The sequence below is a fragment of the Amaranthus tricolor genome, chromosome 9, assembly GCF_026212465.1.
Source record: "Amaranthus tricolor cultivar Red isolate AtriRed21 chromosome 9, ASM2621246v1, whole genome shotgun sequence".
NCBI lineage: Eukaryota > Viridiplantae > Streptophyta > Magnoliopsida > Caryophyllales > Amaranthaceae > Amaranthus > Amaranthus tricolor.
Window position 1 is genome coordinate 12114102 of NC_080055.1, and position 14418 is coordinate 12128519.

The 14418-nt window shown below is 36.8% G+C and overlaps 3 protein-coding genes across 3 annotated transcripts; all 3 read left to right on the forward strand.

The window, feature by feature from the left end:
• Positions 1–912: 912 nt before the first annotated feature.
• LOC130823264 (uncharacterized) lies at positions 913–2117 on the forward strand. The gene is made up of 4 exons (XM_057687889.1): positions 913–1033; positions 1139–1220; positions 1340–1649; positions 1740–2117. Exons 1-4 carry the CDS (start codon positions 913–915, stop codon positions 2115–2117), a joined length of 891 nt encoding a protein of 296 aa, XP_057543872.1.
• Positions 2118–3216: 1099 nt separating this feature from the next.
• Positions 3217–8567, forward strand: LOC130823893 (3-dehydroquinate synthase, chloroplastic). The gene is made up of 8 exons (XM_057688722.1): positions 3217–3716; positions 4893–5043; positions 5132–5299; positions 5398–5624; positions 6982–7105; positions 7910–7972; positions 8059–8202; positions 8291–8567. Exons 1-8 carry the CDS (start codon positions 3382–3384, stop codon positions 8420–8422), a joined length of 1344 nt encoding a protein of 447 aa, XP_057544705.1. The 5' UTR covers positions 3217–3381; the 3' UTR covers positions 8423–8567.
• Positions 8568–10105: 1538 nt separating this feature from the next.
• Positions 10106–13649, forward strand: LOC130823894 (rac-like GTP-binding protein RHO1). Its single transcript, XM_057688723.1, has 7 exons — positions 10106–10832; positions 11929–12016; positions 12096–12205; positions 12316–12379; positions 12702–12766; positions 12948–13013; positions 13100–13649. The coding sequence occupies exons 1-7, from the start codon at positions 10734–10736 to the stop codon at positions 13199–13201; spliced, it is 594 nt and encodes a 197-aa protein (XP_057544706.1). The 5' UTR covers positions 10106–10733; the 3' UTR covers positions 13202–13649.
• Positions 13650–14418: the final 769 nt, after the last annotated feature.

Consider the following 14418-nt stretch of genomic DNA (forward strand, 5'->3'; position numbering starts at 1 on the left):
AAAAGAATTAAGGCCTCCGAAAAGAAGCTTAAGGCGGCACATCGATGCTCCCCGGATGCCAGGATGTTAGCTACTTGCAAATCTCTTGCGGATGAACTGGATAGCTTGCACAAATTGGAAGAATCGTATTGGCACCTCCGATCCCGGTCGAATGAGCTTAGAGATGGTGACAAGAAATCACAATATTTTCACCATAAAGTAAACTCAAGGCAGTGGAGGAATTCAATCAAGGGGCTCACCGACCCAAGTGATGGAGTGTGGAAAACCAGCAAATTAGACATTGAGAGGCGCATCACTGCTTATTATCAGAACCTGTTCCAAAGCAGTTCACCGTCCGGTTTTGAGGAAGTTGTTGTAGGGCTGGGTGAGGTCATTACGGAGGACATGAATGAGATACTGGATGCAGTCCCTACTTATGAAGAGGTTCCGTGTGCAATCTTTCAAATGCACCCTACCAAAGCTCCAGGTACCGATGGTTTTCATGCTCTTTTCTTTCAGAAGTTCTGGGATATTGTTGATGTTGGTATTTTCTGTTTGGTCAAAAGATGGTGGGAGGGTCTCTTTTACATGAAAATCATTAACAAAACATGCATTTCCTTGATCCCTAAATGTCAAAACCCAAAACTTCTGACGGAGTACCGACCCATTAGCTATTGTAATGTCATCTACAAAATTCTCTTTAAAACAATGGCTAGTAAACTGAAAACCATTTTGGGGGATATTGTTTCTGAGAATCAAAGTGCCTTTATACCGGGAAGACTCATAATTGATAATGCTTTGCTTGCTTTTGAGACTTTCCACTCTATGAAAAGAAGGGAAGAGGGTCGGAATAATTCCTTTGCATTGAAACTTGATATGAGTAAGGCTTATGATAGCGTGGAATGAAGCTTCATGGAGAGAGTCTTGTTTAAAATGGGGTTTCGAGACACTTGGGTGCGAAGAGTGATGAGTTGTATTACGAGCGTGTCTTTCACTTTCAAAATCAATGGGAGAGTTCATGGTGAAGTCATTCCATCTAGGGGTCTTAGGCAAGGCGACCTATCTCAGCCTATCTCTTTATTTTGTGTGTTGATGCTTTCTCCACCCTGATCAAGAAGGGTATGACTAGAAATGAGATTCATGGTGTAAAAATCTACAGAGGCGCCCCCCCTATTTCTCATCTTTTCTTTGCAGATGACAATATACTTTTTGCGAGAGCTACTGTTCAAGAAAGCTTACAGGTAGCTAATTTTATTAGCATATACGAAAGAGCTTCGGGCCAGAGAGTAAATTTTGACAAGACAAAGATCGCTTTTAGCAAAGGTGTACCACAGCACACAAGATAAGCAATTGTTGACAGGTTGCATGTCCGAGAAGTTGAAAGGCACTCCAAGTACCTAGGGCTTCCAACTATTGTGGGCAGATCAAAGAAGGTTATTTTCTCAAGACTGAAGGAGAGAGTGTGGAAGAAGACCCAAGGATGGAAAGAGCGCCTCTTGTCACGGGCGGGAAAGGAGATCCTATTAAAGGTGGTGGTCCAAGCAATCCAAACATACATGATGAGCATTTTCAAGCTACCCGAGGGTCTTCTGGATGAGATATATGCATTGATGGCCAATTTTTGGTGGGGTTCGTCACGTGATAACAGGAAGACACATTGGCACAGTTGGGTGAGCATGTGCGTGCGAAAGAGTCAAGGAGGTATAGGCTTTAGAGACCTAAAGTGCTTCAATCAAGCTCTTTTAGCGAAGCAAGTGTAGCGAATAAAAGAAGGTACGAACTCACTTCTGGGCTCCATTCTCAAAGCCCGATACTATAAGCACAGAGGTATCCTCGAGGCCTCTAGAGGGTATGATCCAAGCTTCGCGTGGAGAAGTATATGGGGAGCCAAATATTTGTTGTTGGAAGGCTTGGGATGGCAGGTCGGTAATGGGTGGTCTATCAATGCTTTCAATGACAAATGGGTGATGATAGATGGTAAAATGCAATCACCGATAGCAACCAACACTCCTACACATGATCTCTTGGTAGGTGAATTGATAGATCACGATGCTATGCAATGGAGAGTTGATCTTATCCGACATACCTTTGATCATTTTTCAGCAAAGGCTATTATGGCCCTTCCTTTATGCAAATAGGCTACATGGATAGACTCTTTTGGTGGTACAATAAAGATGGAAGATGCTCAGTGAGATCGGGGTATTGGCTAGCAAGGTCAATTCATCCACGTCACAACAACCCCGCAACTTTAGGTGATGACCACACTCTGTAGCAGAAGATTTGAGGGCTTAATGGCCCACCAAAACTCAAGCATTTGCTGTGGCGAGGCTGCAAAAATTCCCTACCATTTAATGAAGTTCGCAAACACAGACATCTTGCCGATACAGAGACATGTGCTCGATGCTTGGCTGGTCCTGAATCCTTAAATCATGCGATCTTTGATTGCCCATCTATCAAACGTATGTCTACGGATCACCCCTGCCATAGGCTTATCTTTGATGCTCCTCAAGAATCCTTTATGTCATGCATTAAATGGATAATGACTCATGCATCTGCAGAGGAATTAATTTTAGTGTGTGCTTCTATTTGGGCTTGCTGGTATGGTAGGAACTTGGCTGTTTTCGAAGGAAGTACCATGGACATAACCCAGTTGTCTATCTCTTTCACAAAGATGGTTTATGTGTACCAACTATACTCTTAGAAAGTCACCATGCTTAGTACCCCATCAATCCAATCTCACTAAGCTTGGCAGGCTCCTCGTGAGGGTTGGATGAAGATAAATTTCGATGCCCATATCAATCCAGCTCAAGGAAGGCGTCTTGGCATCGTAGTGCGAAATCATGAAGGAAGGTTGCTAATCACTGGTACTCAGTCAGTACAGGCATGTTGGTCAGTTGAGGTAACCGAAGCAGCAGCGGGTTTGTACGGGCTCGAAGTGGCACATCATATGGGATACAATCGGATAAATTTGGAGGGGGATGTAATGAGTGTCATCAATGCTATATCGAGATAGCATACGAGTCTTTTTCCTATACATCTCATTTATGAGTATATCAATGTGTTTAGTGCTCTTTTCTCTGGATATAACTGTAGCCCACTTAGTTGCTAGATTAGATACGGACTCTCACGTTGAGAAAGTTTGTATGAATCCTTTTTCCCAAAGTATTCAAAGTTTGAATATTGATTTTCAAAAAAAAAAAAAAAAAAAACATGGAAAAAAAAAAAAAAAAACCCGAAAATAATAAAGGAGGGCGATTCTCAATTCTCACCAACCCCCGCGTGTAGTAGGAGAAGTTCAATCTTCATCTTCGTCCTCAAACAAAACAAAGGAGATAAAAATATACACCTAACCTTCTCTTCTACTTTCTGCATTTTTACTTCTTCCTTCAATTTCCTACTTCCATGGCGGCCTTAGCTAATCCCTCTTCTCTACGTTTCTCGACCACCAAAGCGTCAATTTCTAAGTCAACTCCTTCTTCGAAGTTCTTTTCTGGGACTTCCCTTAAGTTAGGTTCCTTGCAAGACTATTCGGCCCCCGATCAATTACCACTCACTGCTCGCCCTGCCAGATCGTCCATTTACGCCAGCTCTACTCAGGTTACACCTGCTGTGTCACAGAGTAGTAAGATGACGACTTCATCTAGGGTTCCTTCCATTGTTGAGGTTGATTTGGGGAACCGTAGCTACCCTATTTACATCGGCTCTGGTCTTCTTGATCAGCCCGATCTACTTCAAAGGTTTTTCCTTTTATTTCAACTTTTAATTTTTTTTAAATGATTTTCTTTTTTTTTTTTTTTTTGTGTATATTTCATTGCTTGCACGTTAGAATTCTTATATGAAGGGAACTAGCTTCAACCCGGGCAATGTTTGGGGGCTGGGTTGGATTTTGCAGCTTTATTCTTTTTAATGATTACAAAGAGGTATTCTTTTAAATTTCCGATGGAATTGGATACTGATCATATATTGTAATATCAAATTTACTTGTAAAAGAATGTTAAGTAATATCTATTTGTGCAGCCATATGATACAACATGCATTTGTCAAGTGAGAATATTTCAAGCACCATAACACTTACACTATATTTGGATAGCAAATTAGGAGAGAAAAGAAAAGAAGGGAAGGGAAGGGAAAGGAAGTGGAGGAAAAGAGGGAAAAGACTATTGTTGGCGTAGGAAGAAAGGGAGGAGGAAAGAAAGGAATTTTATTTTCCTTCCAAATCTTTCCTCTTAATGGAGAGATTTTGATGTTGACAAAATGAACGAGCTTTATCCCTTCAAATTCCTTCCCTTCAAATCCTCCTCCTCTCTCTTTGCTGTCCAAACAAGTAGATCTCCATCCCTTTATATCCTTTTCTTTCTTTTCCCTCCATGTCCCTCCATCCAAACAAGGCCTTAATTAAGAAACTCTTTCCTTTTCATCGCAAAAATGGGATGTTTGGATAATAAATTAGGAGAGAAGGGAAAGGGGAAGGGGAAGGGGAAAGGAAAGGGGAATGAAGGGAATGGAAGAGGAAGGTAAGGAGGGAGAGGAAGGAAAATCAAATGTTTCCATTTCAGGAGAGATTGTATTCTTAGTAAAATTTATTCATCTTTTCCTTCCAAACTTGTGCCCTCCGCATCCCTCTCCTACATTTTTGTTATCCAAATAAAGAATCTTCTATCCTTCCAAATTCCTCCCCTTCCTTTACTCCATTTCTCTTTATCCAAACGCAGTTAAGTGTCAAGAATAGTGTTATTTAATTCGTTGTTTGAATTTCCAATTCCAAAATTGGGACAAAACCAACATAAATTGCTTTCAGAGGGAGCTAGCAAATTAAGTAGCACCGATGAATATTGTCAATTCATGGAATATCATTATTAGATTGTTATGATGTCGAATATTTCTATCAGTTAATTGGTTATTGTTTGGATTAGGCATGTGCACGGAAAGAGGGTTCTTGTGGTTACCAACACCACTGTTGCACCTTTATATTTGGACAAAGTTACCGATGCTTTGACAAGGGATAACCCCAAGATTTCCGTGGAAACAGTCATTTTACCCGATGGAGAACAGTACAAGGACATGGTGTGTGTCTTTGACTCTGAGAAGTTGTGTGTTTGTAGGCGGCTGGTTTGCTATCGTATTGATATAATAATTCATTTTTCTATGGTAGGACACTCTAATGAAAGTCTTTGACAAAGCTATTGAGTCTAGGTTGGACAGACGGTCCACTTTCGTTGCCCTTGGAGGTGGTGTGATTGGCGACATGTGTGGGTTTGCTGCAGCCTCTTTCTTACGTGGAGTCAACTTCATTCAAATTCCAACTACTGTTATGGCCCAGGTTGATCCCAATCTCTTCTATTGTTTCCATGTTTGCACACTGCTGTTTAATGTTCTATAATTAATTATGTATGTCCTTGCTGATGACATGTATTTCAGGTGGATTCTTCAGTGGGTGGAAAGACTGGAATTAACCACCCGCTGGGGAAAAACTTGATCGGGGCTTTCTACCAACCTCAATGTGTACTTATCGACACTGATACGTTAAATACGCTTCCAGACAGAGAATTGGCATCTGGCCTCGCAGAGGTTATAAAGTATGGGCTAATCAGGGATGCTGAGTTCTTTGAGTGGCAAGAAAAGAACATGGATGCATTGTTGGCAAGGTATTTGAATTAACCTTATCCTAGGAGTTGTATATTCTCCTCCTGCCTAGCTTGTAGTTTTGGTTGTATTTTCATACTGACTTAAACTGCATTATGCTTTAAATTAATTTTTGTAACATGTGTTTTGTCTCAGAGTTTTTCAACCTTAAAATTTAATTTTTTTGGACTGTTATACATGTAAACAGTTCAAACAGTTGTTCAGTTTGAGGTACGCTAGTGCATTCTTTTCTTGTTCAACTTCCAGAAATGCTTTCTGAGCGAATGACACAACAACTTGCTGACTATGATTCTTTTTTGTAATTCATTCAGCTGACTGGAGTGGTTGCTTCACTTTTTTTTTTTACTTGCCTAGCTGCTTCTGCTTCATTATTTTCGCCTTTCTTTTTCACACCCTTTACTCAATAGTTAATAATAAACTTATTAGCTCTTCTGAGAACAATCTTGTTAATCCTTTGCTGAACCTGTTGCAATTTGGTTAATGTTATTTTTTGAGGTAAATAAGGTTTTGGTCTGCTCATAAGTCTATCCAGTGTAGCACCAAATCAGCTATGAGATTCCTCATTCAATATATATGTACCTTCTCTTTTGTAAATTTTGTGTCAGCGGAGTGCATATAGCTTAATGCTATGAGGTCTAATGAACTCAAGGACAATATTTCTTTGGAGGTTGATTTAGAACTATTTTGTCTATTAGGTGCTTAAGTTGCTCTTTGTACAGAGGGAGGGGAGTGCGAGGAAGAGCAGTTTTATAGGTAGAGGGGGGATCAAAATATAGCGCAAAAATAAGATTACACCATCGTATCACTAACATGTTATAAAGACAACCGCAAAACCATTTGTATTGACCGTAAAATACATTTCTCTAACATTATCGTGATCGTGAACTAAAACATATTTCTGTACCGTGTCTGTGGCTTTTAAACAGCGGGACCAGTCCTCAACTTTTATCTTTGAAAAACAATTTTGCTTATTAACTGACAACTAGAGGTCCTACAGGCCATGCTTACGGTGCTGCTTGATGCTGATAATCCGATCTCTTACCGATCTTCCTAGGTCATCCACTTTTAACCTTTAATCATGGCGCTACTTTGAAAGTCAAAACCATTGCTATGTGATTATGATTTGGCTTGTTTGACATAGTATGTTGACGTCATTTTTAAGTTTGCACAATAATTGCTATGTGATGATGATTTTGCTTGTTTGACATAGTACTGATGTTGATGTCATTGCTAAGATTGCACAAGTTCAATATTGTTGTTTTCTTATGAGAGCAGATCACTTAACAATTTTCTGATCCTTGGAACTTTTTATTGATTATGATCGAGGGGGCATGTTTTGTGAATTGGCTTGATTTGCAGGGATCCTACGGCCTTTGCTTATGCTATAAAGCGCTCTTGTGAAAACAAGGCCGAGGTTGTGTCTTTGGACGAGAAAGAAAGCGGACTCAGAGCAACATTAAACTTGGGTCACACATTTGGACATGTTAGTTCTATACTCTTGTGATATGTTTACAGTTAGAATTCCGATGGTTTAATATTTCAGTTTTCATATGTGAATACCTGTAAGGATAATGATATTCAATATATTCATATATACAATGCAAATCAAATATCAATCAAAAGTATATTTATAAGAATCTGAATATATACCTGTCATTAGCACGATTACTACCTCTAATACCCTTTTGGTTGTTGGTATTAAATGGTGAGAGGTAATTAAAATATGCTATTATTTGACAAAGATTTACTTGACAAGGTTTATGGTCATGCTTGTCCTACTCTAAATTTTTTTCTTCACTCAAGTTGATTGTCTTTCATTACCACGTGGGAGGGTGGTATTAGTTGTAGTTGGTAATGGAAAATTGTAAAGAAAAATCATCTTTTAGGATGAGACGTTCATTACCATATTGGCAATGACATAGTTGGTAGTACACCTCATCACAATTTAAGTCTGAAACTTTGGGCTCAAAAGTTTTTAAGAGCTTGCAAGACCTGAGAACTATACCACTGACAGGTTAACTCTATTTTCCATGCAATGAATATTTCGTTTATTCCACTTGTTAAATGTAGTTATAGTTGAAATGCTTATGTTTTAATTGCCCAACGAAATTTAATAAAGTGCAATTTTAAGTGTATGGCTTTCGTTGGCGAGGCTTAGAATAGGCTGCATTAAGCTTGCAGATCCTGTGAATATAGTTTGTGGGATGGTGTGTGCTCTTCATGATTTTATTTTGATGATATGCACTAAACATGGCGATCAACTTCACCATTGTGAATCCTTGTGCAGGCAATAGAAACAGGATTTGGCTACGGCCAATGGCTTCATGGAGAAGCAGTTGCTATTGGAACGGTTGTCATCTGTGTGAAATTCTTTACTGTTTTTATTTTTCCATACATGGTTGCTGTCTTCTTGCTGAAAATGATTTTAATGTTCAGGTCATGGCAGTGGACATGTCACACCGTCTTGGATGGATAGATGAATCATTAGTAAAACGTGTTCGTAACATCTTGAAACAAGCTAGGTTACCTACTTCAGCTCCTGAAAGCATGACTGTCGAAATGTTCAAGTCCATCATGTCGGTACGTCTAGACAGCATCATCTACAGCTGAAAATTACGGGTCATTTCTTTTTTGTGAACTTATATTTCCATATTGATTTAACTGGCAGGTCGATAAGAAGGTAGCTGATGGCGTGTTGAGGCTCATTCTCTTAAAAGGCCCCCTCGGAAACTGTGTATTCACTTCAGATTATGATCCACAGGCGCTGGATGACACTCTTCGGGCTTTTAGCAAATCCTGATTCATGATGTTAGTACATATATACATAGCTGCTATTTTTTTGTATCTGATGGGTGGTTACTGCAGAAAGTAGAACCACCCATCAACTGTATGAATTATTTGTTTGTTGGCTGTGAAATGAAATATCTGATAGAGAAATGAAGTAATATTAATGCGTTAATAAGTAATAATCATTGAGAAGTTCCAGGTTCAGGAATATTTTCAATTGTTAAAATGATGTTCACATTCTGACTCGCGATCTTTGACTGTATAGAAGTATGGAAAGAATCATTGCATGGTTGATAACGATTCCCCGAATTACGTTATCTGCTAATGAGAAGCAAAACAGTAGAGGAATTTTTTTATTATTTATTTATTGTTTTTTTTTTTGTGATTCGGCAGTAGGCCGGTGGAAAAGGGAGGAGGGTAATTCTTCCTATAACTTGTGAGAATCGACATTCTGTTACAAAGTTGGAAATAAGTATGAGTCATACCCATAATGAATTGCCTTGCTTCCATGGGAAATGGGAATAGACTAGAGATACACGAGTTGCACACGACTTCAGAAAGCTCTCACCTATTGAAGGCAAGAACATGGAAAAAAAATGCAGGAAATTTAGACGTTAGATTAGAAGAGAGACAAAAACAAGTAGCAGGCTTACAGTTACAGCAAGGAGTAGGACCATTTTATCAAATACTTGCTTGAATTCAGATCAGGAAATGGGCAGATGAGTAGGTGTAAGTCTATACTATATGAATAGTATTTATTCTCATTGATGATGCCACTTGCCACTATCAATTTAATGACATCTATTTATTTTACCTAGAAAATAATATGGGATCCAATTTTAAAATAACAAATAACAAATACCATTCTATTCAGTGATTGGATGGTGAAGGGCAGCGAGAGACAGAGGAGTTGGTTCTCGATTGAGACTCAAATTAACCTAACTTCAAGGATTAGTAGCCACCTACTTCTACTTGTATTTCTTTATGGTCTCCCACCTTTTTTTTTAGCTATTCATATAACAGAGTGTCTTTTAATAATGCGATCTCAAATAAGGAGTTGAAATGAGTTATTTAATTCATATATATAGAAGATGCGTCTTTCAGCGAGATCATCTTTCATAAAACAATTTGTATTTTTTTATTTTTGATTTCCATTCCCATCCTGAAAGTCCTTGCCGTCAAATACCCCTAAGCACATGCATTTTAGTTTTAAGTGGATCATAATTGATCTTAAGACAATGATCAAATTCCATATAATGAAAAAGAAAGAAGAAAATTTCAAAAATATCATGTTATAGTTCTATTATGTACATAGAAATAAATGTCAGGGCTATACATAAATAATAATAATTTGTACAATGTAATTTATAACTGTATGACTTGAGTCAAAACACACTAGTATAAATAGCCACAAATAGTAATAACTTTCAACTTTTAAGTTAATGTTTTCAAAAACTAACAAAATTACCTTTGACATAGCGTCGTGCAAAAAGTACAACTAAATTACTTCTAAAAAACACATTTTAGTCCTCTCTATACTTCGAATAACATTAAACGTCTTATTACTAATAACTACAAATTCGCAGTTAGTAGCTATACTCATCTATCTATCTTTTATAGAAGATGATATCAATTAAATATTTATGATAAAATTATATTGTACAATTAATAGGATTAATATATAGACTATAAATAGAAAAATTTTGATTAAAAAGGGACAAAAATTTACAAAATTAGTAGTTGTAATAAATAAGTAAAGAAGAAAAAGGTGAGGGAGAGCTAAAAAGGCGTTAGGAAGAGAAAAAATGAGCAACACACATGATAATTGATTGATCTGAGCCAAGGAATGCTTCAAGGCATTGTTTCCCGGTTTACTTCCCTCTTTTTGTCATCCCTCTCTCCCCCTTTTCTTCTCTCAACTTCTTCTAAAAACATTCTTCTCCATCCGTTTCTTTTCTCTCTCCTTTTTATTCACATTTCTTTCCATTTCGCTTCCATATTTCGTCATTTTCCATTCTTCTTCCACTTTTTCTTCTTTTTATTTCCTAACATTCCATTTATAGGGTTTCATTTTTTCATTTTGCGCCATGTTTGTAACTCTCATTGATTTGCAGTCTCTTCTTTTACAGGTTCTTTCATCTTCATTCTATGTAGCTGTAATTGACAACAGATTTTGATTTTTTTCATTCTTTTTTTTTGATTTGGAGAGATAGTTCGGTTTTATTTGTTTTTGATTGATTTTGATCAATTTAAGAGAAAAAAAAAAGAGATTATCATCATCGTCGGAGGTATTTTTTTGTAATTTAACTAAGAATTGAAAAAGAATGAGTGCTTCGAGGTTCATAAAATGTGTCACAGTTGGTGACGGTGCCGTTGGTAAAACTTGCTTGTTGATTTCTTACACCAGCAACACCTTTCCGACGGTCTGTTCCTCTCTCTCTCTCTCTCTAATTATTCCACTTTCCATTTCGCGCATTTTTGATCGTTTATTACTTAAATTTCGTCTGAGTTTAACATTTTAATTGAATTCGATGAATTGTTTCGATGCTTCAATGTTCTTTTATTTTCTGTTTTTAATAGCATATCCTTGTTGAATACCTGCGGTGACAAAAAAACCTAGTGAAACAACACCAGGTCATTGAAATTTAGATTGATGTAAACATTTTAACGCAGTACCTGATTTGGCTGGAGGATTGATTATTATTATTATTTTTTGATTATTCACGGAGTTTATAATTCAACACTGAAGCTAATTCATGAGTTTGTTCTATCCTGGAGACATTCAATTAAGGATCAGATTCCAACTTCATAATTGAATATCATTGTGATTCATCATATATGTTTTTTTATTTACGCAATCACCTTTCCAAATCTTAGATAATCATATACTGCTCTTTAGGGACATGGCGCCAACTATTCTGGAAATTGAGTATGTTTTACTTTCTCATAATTGTGACACCACAGTAGTTTTTCCTTTTTTGCTTTTTCCTTCTTTTATCGTAAGCAATCTGGTTTGTCTTGTTGAGCCAAAGCGTTTTCTAGTTTGATGGCAAGACTATTCCTTTTACAAAATCATGTGTTCAGAACATAAAATCTGATCATTTTTGTTTAATGTTTCGGATAATGGATATTCTTGGGGACCTATTTAGCTTCAATACACTCTGCCTTTTGATATACTTTTTGTCCTTTTCGTGTATTGAAATAGAGGACTCTGTACTTGTTTCTGTCTGTTTTATCATTTAACACTCAAACAAATGCAGTAATTATTTCCCTTTGATCTTTATGGAATAACAGGGAAACATTGAGAAACGTTATTCTTTGTTGTCAAATAAGATCACTTTTTAATGTTTTCAGGCTTCCAGCTCTTTTAAGGACTCTTGAGTAACTTAAACTGAAAATGCGAAGTAGTGCTTCAATAGTCTAATTGCTGTGATACTGTTATTGTACTATAACTTTCCAAATCGTTGCACTTTTGATTTTGTTTCCTTTTCTAAATTCTTGTATGTTTGATGGGAACAGGACTACGTGCCTACTGTATTTGACAATTTCAGTGCAAATGTCGTTGTTAATGGTGCCACTGTTAATCTGGGATTATGGGATACTGCAGGTATTGTTTTTATTTCGGCTGAGCTCTAGATTACTGATTTTTGTTCAAAGAATTTAATTTTATGCTCTATGTGATACAGGACAAGAGGATTACAACAGATTAAGACCTTTGAGTTACCGTGGAGCAGATGTTTTTATTCTAGCTTTTTCTCTCATAAGCAAGGCTAGTTATGAAAATGTTTCTAAGAAGGTAAAACTTTTTTGAATGATGATCTATAAGTTTTTCAAGCCTAAGAAATTTCATTTGTCTAAGGACCCTTGGAGTTTGCTAATGTGCTATTGTGGCTGCTTACTTTTCAGTGGATCCCAGAGTTGAAGCATTATGCTCCTGGTGTCCCAATTGTTCTTGTTGGAACAAAGCTCGGTCAGGATCATACTTATCTCTTTGGTTTCTTTGTAAAATAAGTAGCTCTTTACATTTATATACATGCAACTATGCAAGTGAAATGCAGTTTATCGTTTTGTTTTTTCCTTGCTCTTTTGTATTTTTGTACATAATTTTCTGATAAATACTTTTGGATTGGTCGATTATTGTAATCAGAGGTAGATCAAATGTTTATGACAGTACTAGATGTTGCTTAAACTTATTTGGCGTGGTTAATCTATGCCACATCAAGTTTCGCTGATAAAATTTTATATCCTATTTTTTGATATTGAAGTCATTCTTGTTTCGATATGCACACTAGATCTTCGGGATGACAAGCAGTTTTTCATAGACCACCCTGGTGCAGTTCCAATCACTACAGCTCAGGTTGGAAATAAAATTTTAAATCCTACACATACATAGTTTCTAGTTCTGTAAATAGTTTAGAACAAAATTTCTTTCACCTAATGCCATTAAGTGGCTGCCACCTAGACTCCCACTTTGTTTTTAGTTTAAAGATTGACTTAAATTTCTCCTGCTTGTGATTTTTTTGTATGGCACTATTCAGGGTGAGGAATTAAGGAAGCTGATTGGTGCTCCTGCTTACATTGAATGCAGTTCAAAAACCCAGCAGGTGGGTGTCATTTTTCTGGCTGAGACAGTTGCTCTTTCGAATTATTATTTTGGCTTTAGTTACTGATTTTGAACTTAAATCTGCAGAATGTCAAGGCAGTTTTTGATGCAGCCATTAAGGTTGTGCTTCAACCACCAAAGACAAAGAAAAAGAAGTCTAAGGCACAGAAGGCTTGCTCCATATTGTAGTTTGTCCGTTGTAAAGAGAAACAAGCCCTAGTTGGTGCATTCCATCCCGCATACATATCTTTTTTATTCAAAATCAAGCTTTAAGGAAGCAGGCAGACCTTGTTTGCGTATAATCTCCTACTGATTGTAGTTAGGTTCTCTTGTGAAGCAAGCAGGTTGTTTCTTGTTGCTTTTTAGCATTACAATTTGGTACCCACCATCTAATTCCTGATTTTGATTCAGTCTTTATGTAATAAGGTACTGGAGAATCCCAGTTTAGGTTAAGGACCCTATTCATTTTTATCCCCGTTAACCTAGCAGAGCAGATTATATTCATTTCTTCTCAACTACTTGTTATGAAGATGTTTGCCGCTGGCTACAATTTTTTTTACATTTCTCTTGGTATTTGTAGCTATATGTTAAATATATTGCTTGGTCAACTCCATATTGTTATTAAGATTGTACTTCATCTCTGTTTTTTTGATGATCATGATGAATGGTTTTAGCCGTTCTGTAATATTGTAGTTGGCTCAAATCATCTCTGTTTTGGGAATCTTATATTGGTGATGTTGAGGTTGACTCCAACTAACCTTGTACTATATGGTTAATTGGTTGAGTCCCTTAAATTAGAATAATCGAATTATTTTAATTGAAGGTGATCATGATACTTTGTGCTTGACATGATTTGATCGTTGTTGGAAATTTTAGCAGTTCCTGGAATTTGTCCGATTGTGTTGCGTTCTTTCATGAGCCGCCCACGTTCTCCGCCGCGATTTTCTGGAAGTAGCATATTCTACTATGCCTATGCCCTCTTTATTTTCTGCATAAAAAAGAAACCTTTTTTCAATTAGTATTTGAATTTTTGGAAGGATAAGCTTCAGGAGATTTGATTCATTTGAGTTGATGTTTGCCTTGTATATGTGAACTTGTAAATGATGTATGTTATTAAGAATTAGTTGATGATAATTTTTTTGTTATCATTAACAAGAGTAAGGTTGCGAATATAATATACCCATCTTTGAATCTCGTATAGATAGGAATCACTTAACGATATCAAATTGATGTATAAAGTGAAATAAGACTTTAAAACTTGGTAATATTGAAGTTGGAGTACAATATTAGCTTTGAAAATTTTGAGGTGGCTATTGCACTAAATCATTAATTAATTAACGTGGTTGGTTTAATACCCATTACTAAAATTTCAATATTGTTCTTTGATGAATTAAATAAATGGATTA

Excerpts from the sequence above, each read along its gene's own strand:
- LOC130823264 (XM_057687889.1), top strand. The coding sequence starts at position 913 with ATGGGGTTTCGAGACACTTGGGTGCGAAGAGTGATGAGTTGTATTACG. Across the intron at positions 1,034-1,138 it reads ATCTAGGGGTCTTAGGCAAG|AGGCGCCCCCCCTATTTCTC; the intron begins GCGACCTATCTC and ends AAAAATCTACAG. Across the intron at positions 1,650-1,739 it reads AGACACATTGGCACAGTTGG|CGAATAAAAGAAGGTACGAA; the intron begins GTGAGCATGTGC and ends AAGCAAGTGTAG.
- LOC130823893 (XM_057688722.1), top strand. The coding sequence starts at position 3,382 with ATGGCGGCCTTAGCTAATCCCTCTTCTCTACGTTTCTCGACCACCAAA. Across the intron at positions 5,300-5,397 it reads CAACTACTGTTATGGCCCAG|GTGGATTCTTCAGTGGGTGG; the intron begins GTTGATCCCAAT and ends CATGTATTTCAG. Across the intron at positions 7,973-8,058 it reads AAGCAGTTGCTATTGGAACG|GTCATGGCAGTGGACATGTC; the intron begins GTTGTCATCTGT and ends TTTAATGTTCAG.
- LOC130823894 (XM_057688723.1), top strand. The coding sequence starts at position 10,734 with ATGAGTGCTTCGAGGTTCATAAAATGTGTCACAGTTGGTGACGGTGCC. Across the intron at positions 12,017-12,095 it reads GGGATTATGGGATACTGCAG|GACAAGAGGATTACAACAGA; the intron begins GTATTGTTTTTA and ends TATGTGATACAG. Across the intron at positions 13,014-13,099 it reads GCAGTTCAAAAACCCAGCAG|AATGTCAAGGCAGTTTTTGA; the intron begins GTGGGTGTCATT and ends TTAAATCTGCAG.